Source organism: Haemorhous mexicanus, chromosome 31 (assembly GCF_027477595.1).
Source record: "Haemorhous mexicanus isolate bHaeMex1 chromosome 31, bHaeMex1.pri, whole genome shotgun sequence".
Lineage (NCBI taxonomy): Eukaryota > Metazoa > Chordata > Aves > Passeriformes > Fringillidae > Haemorhous > Haemorhous mexicanus.
In genome coordinates this window covers 4,362,243-4,375,841 of record NC_082371.1, presented here as the reverse complement: position 1 = coordinate 4,375,841, position 13,599 = coordinate 4,362,243, and the positions used below count along the sequence as shown (strand labels likewise).

At 65.9% G+C, this 13,599-nt stretch overlaps 2 protein-coding genes across 11 annotated transcripts in view; both read left to right on the top strand.

Moving 5' to 3' along the window:
• The first annotated feature begins 1,496 nt into the window (after window positions 1-1,496).
• On the top strand, window positions 1,497-12,203 carry RFX5 (regulatory factor X5). Of its 8 annotated transcripts, none has more exons than XM_059870982.1 (10): window positions 1,539-1,694; window positions 2,491-2,612; window positions 2,912-2,945; window positions 3,066-3,148; window positions 3,359-3,487; window positions 3,852-3,968; window positions 4,149-4,230; window positions 4,671-4,872; window positions 5,624-5,712; window positions 5,795-12,203. In XM_059870982.1, exons 2-10 carry the CDS (start codon window positions 2,503-2,505, stop codon window positions 12,185-12,187), a joined length of 7,239 nt encoding a protein of 2,412 aa, XP_059726965.1. In that variant the 5' UTR covers window positions 1,539-1,694; window positions 2,491-2,502; the 3' UTR covers window positions 12,188-12,203. The 8 variants fall into 8 exon arrangements, with proteins under 8 accessions (XP_059726961.1, XP_059726965.1, XP_059726966.1 ...); XM_059870983.1 differs by having other exon boundaries at window positions 3,356-3,487; window positions 4,674-4,872; XM_059870981.1 differs by having other exon boundaries at window positions 3,356-3,487.
• Window positions 12,204-12,989: 786 nt separating this feature from the next.
• The window catches only part of PI4KB (phosphatidylinositol 4-kinase beta), a 16,812-nt gene continuing 16,202 nt past the window's right edge, over window positions 12,990-13,599 (top strand). For 2 of the 3 annotated variants that reach the window (XM_059870995.1, XM_059870993.1), the window contains exon 1: window positions 12,991-13,189. The gene's annotated coding sequence lies outside the window, so the exon portion shown is untranslated. Of the gene's footprint in view, window positions 13,190-13,599 lie in introns of all 3 variants that reach the window. The other variant, XM_059870994.1, reaches the window with a different exon arrangement.

The following is a 13,599-nucleotide window of genomic DNA, read 5'->3' as shown; positions in this document are numbered from 1 at the left end:
GGATATTTGGGATAAACCCTTCCCTGGCCCAGGTTTTTCCATGGATTTCCCATCCCTGGAATTGCCCCAGCCCAGCCCTGGCAGCTCTTGGAGCCGCCTGGGCCAGCAGGAGTCACCCAGGGGGGTGGGACGAGATGGGCTTTGAGATCCCATCCATCCCAAAATCCCAAATAATCCCACAATCCCACAGGGTTCCGAAGCCGGCTCTGACTCAGTCTCACCCCTGCAGTCCAAACCCCACTTTTCCAGTTCTCCCCTTCCCGATAAAAATCTGCAACCTCCCCGAAATTCCTCGGGAATGTGGGATTTCCCCTCCCCATTCCAAAGGAGCCCCTGGAAAAGTCGGGAATCTCCAGACCCTCTTCCCTGCACGTCTCCCGCGCCCCGGGGATTTTGGGATTTTTGGATTTTGGGATTTTTGGATCCTCCCCTCGTTCTCCCTGTTTTGTTTTGTTGGTTTTTTCCCCCAAACCCGATAAAAAAGGATCCTTTGTAGTTTTTTTTTTTTTTTTTTCCTGGCAAATTCCCAACCGGCTATTCCCAGAAACTAGACTTTTTTTTTTTTGGGTGGAAAAAGTGCATTTTTGGAGAATAACGACCCCAAACCCAAGCTCAGAAATCCGGGGAAAAAAGCAGGAAAAGCCAAGAGCAAATCCAGGGATCAAATCCCGGGAAAATCCACGGGTAAAAAATTGCTTCCCCTCAGTGAGCGGCTGGAATTCCTCCATGGATTTTGAACCGTCCACATCCCTTTCCCCCGAATTTTTCCAGCTGTTCCAAACCCTTCTCCTCGGGATTCCCGTCCCGTGGGATCCAACTGGGATCAGAAATGTATTTAAAAATTGATTAAAATTGGGGCCTTTAAATCCGATTCCTGGTTTTTTTTTTCCCCTCAGGAATTTGGGAATGCAGGGACTGCACCCCCGGCACCTGCCTGTGATCCCCCGGGAAACCCGGGAGCCAGGAATTTGGAATTTGGGAATTCTGGGAGTCAGGAATTTGGGAATTCCAAGAGTTGGAAATTTGGGAATTCCCGGATTCGGGAATTGCGGGATGCGTGTGACCCACGGGATTAAATAAATCCAAAGAAAATCCTTTTCCTTTTCCTTTTCCTTTTCCTTTTCCTTTTCCTTTTCCTTTTCCTTTTCCTTTTCCTTTTCCTTTTCCCTTTTCCTTTTCCCTTTTCCTGCTCTGGGGCGCTCCTTGCACGCGCCTTGCACACTCCTTGCACACGTGACACACCCGTTGCACAACCCCACACACGTGACCACCCCACGTGACCCTCCCTTACACACTCAGACGTGACACGCGCACGTGTCACACACCCGTTGCACAACCCCCCACGTGACCGCCCCACGTGACCTGTTTGCACACTCGCCGCACACCCGTCTCCCCTCGCGCCGCCAGCCCCGGCCAATCAGATCGCTGTTGCCAGGCAGATTTCGGCCCCTCCCGCCCCGCCACATCCGGGCGCTCACCCCAGCTGAGGGGGGCGGGCTCAGCCAATCAGAGCCGCAGGCGCTGCCGTATCCGGGCAGACCAACGGCGCCTCAGCCAATGAGAAAAAAGAAGGGGCCGCGCGCGGAGAGCGAGGGGCGCGTCCACTTTCGGTTCGCGCGGGGGGCGCGGGGCACGTGGCGGGACCCCTCCCCTCCCCCTCCCCTCCCGGGGCCCCCCGATCCGGACGGGACCAGGTGGGTGCGGGGCTGGTGGGGGGGGGACAGGCCTGGGGACACCCGGGGACACCTCGGGGACACCCCGGCCTCGGCCGCGGCAGGGGGTCCCGGCCTCCGGTGCCGGCCCGGTCCGGAGCGCGGGGGTCGCGCCGGGCCTAGGCCGCCGGGAGCGCCCCGGGCCGCGGGGAGGGCGCGGAGGGCGGCGGCGGCCCCGGGGGGCTCTTCCGGTGGCCTCATGGCCCCGGGGGTCGCTTCCGGTGGCCTCATGGCCCCGTGTCCCTGGGAGTCTTTTCCTGGTGTCCCCCTGACCTGGTGCCCCCCTGTCCTGGTGTCCCCCTGTCCTGGTGTCCCCCTGTCCTGGTGTCCCCCTGTCCCCCTGTCCTGGTGCCCCCCTGTCCTGGTGTCCCCCTGTCCTGGTGTCCCCCTGTCCTAGTGTCCCCCTGTCCTGGTGTCCCCCTGTCCCCCTGTCCTGGTGTCCCCCTGTCCTAGTGTCCCCCTGTCCTGGTGTCCCCCTGTCCTGGTGTCCCCCTGTCCTGGTGCCCCCCTGTCCTGGTGCCCCCCTGTCCCCCTGTCCTGGTGCCCCCCTGTCCCCCTGTCCTGGTGCTCCCCTGTCCTGGTGCCCCCCAGCCCCCCTGTCCTGGTGTCCCCCTGTCCCCCTGCCCTGGTGTCCCCAGCCCCCCAGCCCTGCCGGGGTCCCTGTCCCATTTCCGTGGCCAGCAGTGGCTCATGTCCGTGCCCACGAGTCCCATTAGAGTCCATAATGAGATTTATTCCTGTTTTTACACCAGATCCCCATTTTTCCTGTTCCCAGCAGGACACGGCTGCCATGGCTGACGAGGAGCTGGGGACCAGAGCTACCAGGAAGGGCCCTCTGTCAGCCCGGGGCGGTGCCACCGAGTCCAGCACGCTGCTCCAGGAGCTCCGGGGCAACATCTCGTAAGGGCAGCGCCCCAAAATCTGGGAATCCCTCTGGGGCACCCCGGAGGGGGCTCGCGGGGTGGGGGATTGGGCACCCCGGGGCTGAAGGGAGGGGAGGGGGGACAGGGGCTCCAGGAGGGCAGAGGTGCCCGTTCCAGGTGCCAAAGCAGCCCAGCCCTGGTGTGGTGGGATCCGTCCTGGATCCCTGAGCCCCGGGTCGCGGGGCCGGGAGGGACCTGGGCAGCCTTGGGAAGAGCCGGAACAGCGACCCCAGGGTTTTTTGGGATCATCCCTGACTCACGGCCTGTCCCACACAGCAAATCTGTGCAGAGCAAGGTGGACTCCATCCTGGTGAGTGTTCCCCTGGAATGCTGGGCTGCAGGGCAGGGCACTCCCAGCTCTGCTGGCCAGCCCCGTTTCTCGGGCTCACCCCGCGGGATCCATCTCCTTCTCCTTGTCCCCGGAGCGCAGCAGGACGTGCAGAAGTTCTCGGACAGTGACAAACTCTACCTGTACCTGCAGCTGCCCTCGGGGCCCAGCCTGGGCGAGAAGAGGTGAGGGGGAACCTGGGGCTGGGGTCTGTGGGGTGGGGCAGGATCCATAGGATGGGATCTGTGGGTGGGACGGGACAGGACAGGACGGGACGGGGCTCTGGCACAGGGATGCTCCAGGGCGGGTCCATCAGCCCGGAGCTGGCACAGAGGTGCTGACAGCCCCTCCTCCCTGCCTGTGCCCCCTGGCCCGTGGGACCCGCGGAGCAGCAGCAGCTCCTCGCTGGAGCTGAGCGCGCTGGGCACGGCCGAGCACATGCACGCCTGCAGCTGGATCCGCAACCACCTGGAGGAGCACACGGACACCTGCCTGCCCAAGCAGGATGTCTACGACGCCTACAAGTGAGCCAGGCTGTCCCGTGTCCCCACGGCACAGTGTCCCCACCTCCCTGGGAACCCCCTGTCCTTCTGTCCCATGTCCCTGTGTCCTTGAGGATCCCTGTCCTGCTGTCCTGTGTCCCCCTGCCCTGGCATTCCCTGCCCTGTCCTGCTGTCCCATGTCCCCGTGTCCCCCTGCCCTGGCGTTCCCTGCCCTGTCCTGCTGTCCCATGTCCCCGTGTCCCCCTGCCCTGGCGTTCCCTGCCCTGTCCTGCTGTCCCATGTCCCCCTGCCCTGGTGTTCCCTGCCCTGTCCTGCTGTCCCATGTCCCCGTGTCCCCCTGCCCTGTCCCCAATCTGCTCCATGGGACCACGCTCTGTCCCCGCAGGCGCTACTGTGACAACCTGGGCTGCCGCCCGCTGAGCACGGCCAACTTCGGCAAGATCATCCGCGAGATCTTCCCAAACATCAAAGCCCGGCGCCTGGGGGGCCGTGGGCAATCCAAATATCCTTCCTGGCCCACAATTGTGGTGCCAGCTGCTCTTCTCCCTGGTTTTTTTCTGGGTTTTTTCCCATTTTCCCCATTCTTTTTCCTGGTTTTCCCGGTTTTTCCCATTCCTGAGGGTTCTTCAGGGGTTGGTTCCCGGATTTTCGGGCTCGGGAAAAATCCTTGACTCTTCCCAACGTACTGCTACGGTGGGATCCGGAGGAAGACCGTGGTCAGCCTTCCTCCCCTGCCCAGCCTGGACCTCAAAGTGACCGAGACCGTGAGTGCCAAGCTTGGGTGGGATGGGATAATGGGATGGCATGGGATGGCACGGCTTTGGATGGCATGGCTTGGGATGGCATGGGATGGGATGGCTTGGGATGGGATGGGATGGGATGGGATGGGATGGGATGGCACGGGATGGCATGGGATGGGATGGGATTGCAGGAATGGGATGGTGGGATGCAATCCCTACCTTGTTCCATGAATCCCATCCCGTCCCCATCCTGGTGTCCCTTCCTGCCCCTTCCTGTGTCCCTTCCTGTCCCCATCCTGGAGTCCCATCCTGCCCCTTCCTGTGTCCTGCTGTCCGCTCCCTGCTGTCCTCCTGTCCCTGGTGTCATGCACTGTCCCTGTCCCTTGTCCCCGTCCCTGCAGCAGCAGCGAGGTGTTGGTGTCCCCCCCCGCTGTCCCCTCTGTGATGTCCCTGTGTGTCCCCAGCAGGCGGAGCTGGCCGAGCTGGCGCAGTCCTACAGCAGCGAGGTGACCGAGGCCGCGTGCGCCCTGACGTGTGACTGGGCCGAGAAGATCCTGCGGCGCTCCTTCAACAACATCGTGGAGGTGGCGCAGTTCCTGCTGCAGCAGCACATCATCAGCCCCCGCTCGGCCCACGCCGACCTGCTCATGGCCATGGTGCTCTCAGGTCAGCCTGGGGACACCGGGGCTGCCACCCCCTGGGGCGCTGTCACCCCGCTGGGGGCGCTGTCACCGCTCTGGGGTCACTGTCACCCCTGTGGGGTCACTGTCACCGCTGTGGGGTTACTGTCACCCCCCTGGGGTCACTGTCACCGCTCTGGGGTCACTGTCACCACTGTGGGGTTACTGTCACCGCTCTGGGGTCACTGTCACCACTCTGGGGTCACTGTCACCGCTCTGGGGGCGCTGTCACCGCTCTGGGGGTCACTGTCACCCCCCTGGGGTCACTGTCACCACTCTGGGGTCACTGTCACTGCTCTGGGGTCACTGTCTCCACTCTGGGGTCACTGTCACCCCCTGGGGGCGTGGTTTGAGTGCGGGGGTCGTGGCTTGAACATGAATGGGGATGGAGGGGTGGGCGTGGCCTCGGAGGACTATGTACATATATGGTTAAAAGGCGTGGTCCCACGGAGTTTGGGGGCGTGGCCCCGGTACGGAACAAGCCCAAGGCGCCCCGCGGGTTCCGCGTTACCGAAAATCGGCGATTTCGGGGCAAAATCGCCTCGGATGTCGCTGTCACCACCCGGGGGGGTGGGACGGGTTGGCCCCCCCTTGTCAGTGTCCCCTTGCACTGCGCCGTGTCCCCTCCCCACTCCCCGTGTCCCCTTCCCACTCCCAATGTCCCCTCCCCACTCCCCGTGTCCCCTCCCCAGTGCCACCGTCCCCTGCCACCCCGGTCACGTCCCCTCCTCCCACAGAAAACACGGACAAGCCCCCGCAGGACCCCCGGCCACCCGCAGCCCCCAAGAAGAACGGCCTGGACGCCCCGGACGGCAGCCAGGAGCAGGTGAGACCCCCGGGAGCCCCCGCCGGGCCCGGCGGGCGCTCGGAGGTGCCCCCAGCCCGATGCCAGCTCCTCCCTCGCCCAGGCCAAGAAGGACGCTGTCGCCAAGGGCCCCGCGCAGCCGCGGCCGGAGAAGAAGAAGCCCCCGGAGGCGGCTCGGGCGGCCAGCAGCCCGCAGGTGAACGCGCTGGTGGCGCGGCTGCCGCTGCTGCTGCCCCGCATCCCGCCCCCGGAGCGGCCCCCGGGCCCCGGCGCGGCCCCGGCGCGCCCCGCGCCGCCCGTGCTGGTGCCGCGGCTGGGCGGCACCGTCAAGGTGGCGCTGCCGCTGCCCGTGGGCGCCGCGCTGGCCCCGCCCGCCGCCATCCCCGTGCTCAACGTGCTGCTGCCCGGCGTGGGGGTCCCCGCCGCAGAGACCCCCGGCGGCGGCGCCCGCGCGGGAGGGGACAGCGAGGGACAGCGCGGCAGGGCCACCAAGCGCGCCCTGGAGGGAGCGGGGGACGGCGCCGCGCACAAGAGGAGGCGCGGGAGGCCCCGCAAGAGGCCGGGGGACGCGGCGATGTCACCCGAGGACGCGGAGGTCCCCAGGGGGGAGGAGGGCGGGGACTCACCCCCCGGGGCGTCACCCGGGGCTGGCAGTGCCACCGTGCCCGCTGGGGACAGGGGCGTCGCTGGTGACGCTGCTGAGGATGCTGGGGACAGCATGGAGGTTGACAGTGACACGGTGACTGGTGGGGACAGCCCGGTCAGTGGCACTGCCAGTGTCCCCCTTAGTGACAGCTCGGTCGGTGGCAGTGCCACAGTCCGCCTTGGGGACAATGGCACTGCCAGCATCCCCCTTAGTGACAGCCCAGTCAATGGCACTGCCAGTGTCCCCCTTAGTGACAGCTCAGTCAGTGTCAGTGTCAGCGTCCCCCTTAGTGACAGCTCGGTCAATGGCAGTGCTACTGTCCCCCTTGGGGACAATGGCACTGCCAGCATCCCCCTTAGTGACAGCCCAGTCAATGGCAATGCTACTGTCCCCCTTATTGACAGCTCGGTCAGTGGCAGTGCCAGTGTCCCCGTTAGGGACAATGGCACTGCCAGCGTCCCCCTTAGTGACAGCTCGGTCAATGGCAATGCTACTGTCCCCCTTGGGGACAATGGCACTGCCAGCATCCCCCTTAGTGACAGCCCAGTCAATGGCAGTGCCACTGTACCACTTAGTGACAGCCCAGTCAATGGCAGTGCTACTGTCCCCCTTAGTGACAGCTCGGTCAGTGGCACTGCCAGTGTCCCCTTTGGGGACAATGGCAGTGCCACTGTACCACTTAGTGACAGCTTAGTCAATGGCAGTGCCACTGTCCCCCTTGGGGACAGTCTGGTCAGTGGCAGTGCCACCATCCCCCTTAGTGACAGCCCAGTCAGTGGCAGTGGCACCACTCCCCTTGGGGACAACCTGGCTGGGGGCAGTGCCACCGCCGCCCTTGGGGACAACCTGGTCAGTGACAGCATCCCTGGTGGTGGCAGTGCCAGTGTCCCCCTTGGGGACAGCTCAGTCAGTGTCAGTGCCACTGTCCCCCCCAGGGACAGCCCGGTCAGTGTCAGTGCCACTGTCCCCCCTAGGGACAGCCCGGTCGGTGGCAGTGCCACTGTCCCCCCTAGGGACAGCCCGGTCGGTGGCAGTGCCACTGTCCCCCCTAGGGACAGCCCGGTCGGTGGCAGTGCCAGCTTCCCCAGTGGTGGCTCTCCTGGTGGTGGCAGTGCCACCATCCCTGTCAGCGACAAGCCAGTCCCTGGCAGTGCCACTGTCCCTGTCAAGGACAGCTCAGCCATGGCGAATGACACTGGGGACAGGCCTGTCACTGGCACTGCCACCAGCCCTGCTGAGGACAGCCCAGCCCGGGCCAGTGACACTGGGGACAGGCCTGTCACTGCCAGTGCCACCAGCCCTGCCAGGGACAGCCCAGCCCGGGCCAGTGACACTGGGGACAGGCCTGTCACTGCCAGTGCCACCAGCCCTGCTGAGGACAGCCCAGCCAGGGCCAGTGACACTGGGGACAGGCCAGTCACTGGCAGTGCCACCAGCCCTGCCAGGGACAGCCCAACCAGGGTCAGTGACATTGGGGACAGGCCAGTCACTGGCAGTGCCACCAGCCCTGCTGAGGACAGCCCAGCCCGGGCCAGTGACACTGGGGACAGGCCTGTCACTGCCAGTGCCACCAGCCCTGCTGAGGACAGCCCAGCCAGGGCCAGTGACACTGGGGACAGGCCAGTCACTGGCAGTGCCACCACAGAAGACAGGCCTGTCACCAGCAGTGCCACCGTCCCTGTCAGGGACAGCCCGTCCACCACCAGTGGCACTGCTGGGGACAGGCCGGTCACCAGGAGTGCCACCATTCCCAGCAGGGACAGCCCAGCTGGTGGCAGTGCCACTGTCCCTGTCAAAGCCACTCCATCCAGGGGCAGTGCCACCATGGGGGACAAGCCAGTCAGTGGCAGTGCCACTGTCCCTGTCAGGGACAAGCCAGTCCCTGGCAGTGCCACTGTCCCCTGTAAGGACAGCCCCTCCAGGGACAGTGGCACTGGGGACAAGCCGGACACTGGCAGTGCCACTGTCCCCAGGAAGGACATCCCTTCCAGGGACGGTGGCACTGGGGACAGGCTGGTTACTAGGGGAAGTGCCACTGTCCCCACAGCTGGTGGCAGTGCCACCGACCCTGTCAAGGAAGGTTCATGCAGGGGCAGTGCCACCACTGGGGACAGCCTGGCTGGTAGCAGTGGCACTGTCCCTGTCCAGGACAGCTCACCCAGGGCCGGTGCCACCACAGGGGACAGGCCGGTCACCAGGAGTGCCACTGTCCCTGTCAAGGACAGCCCAGCTGGTGGCAGTGCCACTGCACCAGTCAAGGACAATCGGGGCAGGGGCAGTGCCACCACTGGGGACAGCTCATCCCGGGGCAGTGCCACTGTCCCTGTCAGGGACAGCTCACCCAGGGGCAGTGCCACCACTGGGGACAGCTCATCCCGGGGCAGTGCCACCGTCCCTGTCAGGGACAGCTCACCCAGGGGCAGTGCCACCACTGGGGACAGGCCGGTCACCAGGAGTGCCACCATTCCCAGCAGGGACAGCCCAGCTGGTGGCAGTGCCACTGTCCCTGTCAAGGACAGCTCACCTAGGGCCAGTGCCACTGGGGACAGGCCAGCCAGTGGCAGTGCCACCCTCCCTGTCAGGGACAGCCGGTCCAGGGCCAGTGGCACTGCTGGGGACAGGCCGGTCACCAGGAGTGCCACCATTCCCAACAGGGACAGCCCAGCTGGTGGCAGTGCCACTGTCCCTGTCAAGGACAAGCCTGTCACTGGCAGTGCCACTGTCCCTGTCAGGGACAGCTCATCCCAGGCCAGTGCCACTGTCCCCAGGCAGGACAGCTCACCCAGGGCCAGTGGCACTGCTGGGGACAGGCCGGTCACCAGGAGTGCCAGTGTGCCTGTCAGGGACAGCCCAGCTGGTGGCAGTGCCACTGTCCCTGTCATGGCCACTCCATCCCGGGGCTGTGCCACCACTGGGGACAGGCCAGTCAGTGGCAGTGCCACCGTCCCTGTCAGGGACAAGCCAGTCCCTGGCAGTGCCACTGTCCCTAGGAGGGACAGCTCACCGAGGGCCACTGGGTCTGGGGACAAACCGGTGGCTGGCAGTGGCACCGTCCCCATCAGGGACAGCTCCTCCAGGAGCAGTGCCACCACTGGGGACAGGCTGAGCAGGGGCAGTGGCGGTGTCCCCGTCTGGGACAGGTCACCCAGAGACAGTGGCAGCGGGGACAGGCCAGGCAGGGGCAGTGCCACCATCCCCATCAGGGACAGTGGCAGTGGGGACAGGCCAGGCAGGAGCAATGCCACTGTCCCTGTCAGGGACAGGCCAGGCAGGGGTAGTGGCAGTGTCCCCGTCAGGGACAGGTCACCCAGAGATAGTGGCACTGGGGACAGGCCAGGCAGGGGCAGTGCCACCATCAGGGACAGGCTGGTCAGGGGCAGTGCCACTGTCCCCATCAGGGACAGCTCAGACGGTGGCAGTGCCACTGTCCCTGTTAAGGACAGGTCAGCTGGAGCCAGGGGCAGCACAGGGGACAGGTCAGTCAGGGGCAGTGCCACTGTCCCTGGCAAGGACAGCTCAGCCAGGGGCACTGCAGGGGACAGGCCAGTCCCTGGCAGTGCCACCCCTGGGGACAGGCCGGGCAGGGGCAGTGCCACCATCCCCGTTAAGGACAGCTCATCCAGGACCAGTGACACTGGGGACAGGCCAGTTAGTGGCAGGGCCATCATCCCTGTCAGGGACAGCGCAGCCAGGGGCAGTGCCACCCCTGGGGACAGCTCAGTCCTTGGCAGTGCCACCCCTGGGGACAGGCTGGGCAGGGCCAGTGCCACTGTCCCCATCAGAGGCAGCCCAGCCAGAGGCAGTGTCACCCCTGGGGACAGATCGGTCAAGGGCAGTGCCACCGTCCCTGTCAGGGACAAGCCGGTGTCTGGCAATGCCACCATCGCTGTCAGGGACAGCTCACCCAGGGCCACTGCTGTTGGGGACAGGCCAGTGAGGAGCAGTGCCACCACTGGGGACAGGCTGGGCAGGGGCAGTGCCACCACTGGGGACAGGCCAGTGAGGAGCAGTGCCACCACTGGGGACAGGCCGGGCAGTGGCAGTGCCACCACTGGGGACAGGCCAGTGAGGAACAGTGCCACCACTGGGGACAGGCCAGGCAGTGGCAGTGCCACCACTGGGGACAGGCTGGGCAGGGGCAGTGCCACCACTGGGGACAGGCTGGGCAGGGGCAGTGCCACCACTGGGGACAGGCCAGTGAGGAGCAGTGCCACCACTGGGGACAGGCCGGGCAGTGGCAGTGCCACCATCCCTGTCAGGGACAGGTCACCCAGAGACAGTGGCAGCGGGGACAGGCCAGGCAGGGGCAGTGCCACTGTCCCCATCAGGGACAGGTCACCCAGAGACAATGGCAGCGGGGACAGGCCAGGCAGGGGCAGTGCCACCACTGGGGACAGGCCGGTCACTGGCAGCGGCAGTGTCCCCATCAGGGACAGGTCACCCAGGGCCAGTGGCAGTGGGGTCAGGCTGGTCAGGGACAGTGCCACCATGCCCATCAGGGACAGGTCACCCCGGGCCCCTGACACTGGGGACAGGCCAGGCAGCAGAAGTGCCACTGTCCCTGCCAGGGACAGCCCGGCTGGGGGCAGTGGCACGGTCAGGGACGTGCCAGTCTCTGGCAGTGCCACTGTCCCCATCAGGGACGGGGATAGCCCGTCCAGGGGCACTGCCACTGTCCCTGTTGAGGACAGGCCGGTCAGTGGTGGTGGCACCGTTGGGGACAGGCTGGTCACTGACAGTGGCACCCCTCCTGGCAGGGACTGTCCCTCCAGGGACAGTGGCACTCCTGGGGACAGGCCGGTCCCTGGCAGTGCCACTGTCCCCGTCAGGGACAGCCTATCCAGGGGCACTGCCACCATCGTGGACATGCCCGTCACCGGCAGTGCCACCGTCCCTGTCGGTGACAGCCCGTTCTGGGCCCGTGGCACCGCTGGGGACAGCGCGGGGGCTGGCAGTGCCACCCTCCCTGCCAGGGACTGCCCGTCCCGGGGCACGGCCACCATCGTGGACGCGCTGGTCACTCTGAGTGGCACTGTGATGGACAGGAGGATCCTGGGCAGTGTCACCGTCCCCGTCAGGGCCAGCCTGGCCAGGGGCACTGCCACCATCGTGGACACGCCCGTCTTCGTCAGTGCCACCGTCCTCGTTGGGGACTCCATCCCCAGGGTCACAGCCACCATCGTGGAGTCCAGGGTGCCCGGCCATGCCATCCTCCCCCTCGGGGACACGCTGGCCTGTGGCAGTGCCACTGTCCCTGTCAGGGAGTGCCCGTCCGGGGACAGTGCCACCGTCCCTGGTGGGGACTGGCCAGGCAGGGACAGTGCCACTGTCCCCATCAGGGAGTGCTCATCCAGGGACAGTGCCACCGACCCCGAGAGAGACGGGCCAGGCAGGGACAGTGCCACCGACCCTGAGAGGGACGGGCCAGGCAGGGACAGTGCCACCGACCCTGACAGGGACGGGCCAGGCAGGGACAGTGCCACTGTCCCCATCAGGGAATGCTCATCCAGGGACAGTGCCACTGTCCCTGACAGGGACGGGCCAGGCAGGGACAGTGCCACTGTCCCTCTTGGGGCCGGGTCACTGGGTGGCAGTGCCACCATCCCTGTCAGGGACTGCCCGTCCAGGGGCAGTGGCAGCCTTGGGGACAGGCCCGTCCCTCCCGTCCGCGTCAGTGTCATCAGGGATGGCAGGACGGGCACCAGGGTGGCACCGGAGGCCCTGGCACAGCGGGGCCACAGCCGAGCCGGGTCCCCCCCGGGGGACACGCAGGGACAGCCGTGCTCGGGGCACCGCGAGCGACAAACGAGGGCGGGCACAGGGATGGGGTCCCCTCCGTCACACCAGTAAAAACCAGTAAAAACCAGTCACTGTCGTGCGGCTGTGTGTCTGTGAGCCCGGGCACCGGGAGGGGACACGGGGAGTGGGGAGGGGACACGGCGCAGTGCAAGGGGACACTGACAAGGGGGAGGGGGCACAACCCGTCCCACCCCCCCGGGTGGCGACAGCGACATCCGAGGCGATTTTGCCCCGAAATCGCCGATTTTCGGTAACGCGGAACCCGCGGGGCGCCTTGGGCTTGTTCCGTACCGGGGCCACGCCCCCGAACTCCGTGGGACCACGCCTTTTAACCATATATGTACATAAACCGCGCTCACTTCCGCTTCCGACGCATCGGCCACGCCCCCTGGCGCTGTAAGCCACGCCTCCACTCGGCAGGCAGATCCCGCCCCACTGTCCATATGAGTGTTTAAACCACGCCCACGCTCCATATAAATACAAAAACCACGCCCCCAAACACACCCAGTAACAGGCCCCGCCCCCTTTGCCGCGCCTCCGGCCCGCCAGGGGGCGCTGTGGCCCCTCAGCCCCGTGAGGCGGCGCCGGGCCGGGCCTGGCGAGGCTGCGACCGGCCCCGCTCCGCCGGCCCGCTCCGCTCCGCTCCGGCCGCTCCTCCGGCCCCTCCGGCCCCTCCGCTCCTCTCCCCGCGGCCCCGCTCCTCCCCGCTCCCCCGAGGTGAGCCCGGCCCTCGCCGTCCCCCCCGCGGCCTCCTCCACCCCCTCAGCCCGGTCCCCCCGGCGGTTCCGCGGCCGCTCCGCGTCCGGCCTCGCCTCCTCCTCCTCCTCCTCCTCCTCCTCCTCCTCCTCCTCCTCCTCCTCCTCCTCCTCGGCCAGCTCCGTGGCGCAGGAGCGGGGCAGGAAATGGCCTTTTCCTGGCCGAGGGCTCCGTGCTGATTCCCGGGTGTTTTTCCGCCTCTCCCCGCAGCAGCCGCCGGTGCCCGGGATGAGCCGCCCGCGCCGGCCGCAGGGCCGGGCTCGCCGAGCGGAGCCTCGCGGGATGGGATCGCTCCAGGTACCTCTCCCAGAGCCTTTCCTCTTCCTTTTCCAGGGAGTCGCTGCCAGAGCCCTGCTCCCCGCGGGGGAAGTGGCGCAATTCCCCTTCCAGAGCCCTTTCCAGCCGCTTTTCCTCCGGAGGATTTGCCAACCCTTCCCCCCTCCTCCCTCCCGGGGCCATCTGGTGCCTATGGGAGCTTTGGAGTTGCCCAAAATCCCCACTAAAATTCCATGGATTACGTAAAATTGGGATTGGCGTGGGTCACTCATCCTCTCGCGAACGTTGTCCCTGGAAAACTTTGGCTGGAGTTGGTGGGAAGTTTAATAATGAGAAATAATTACGTTTAATCCCTCCCTTTTTATTCCTTCCACTTCCCTGGAATCCAGGAGGGAATAACTGGGTGGAAAAGGGGAGTTCCCAGATTTTTT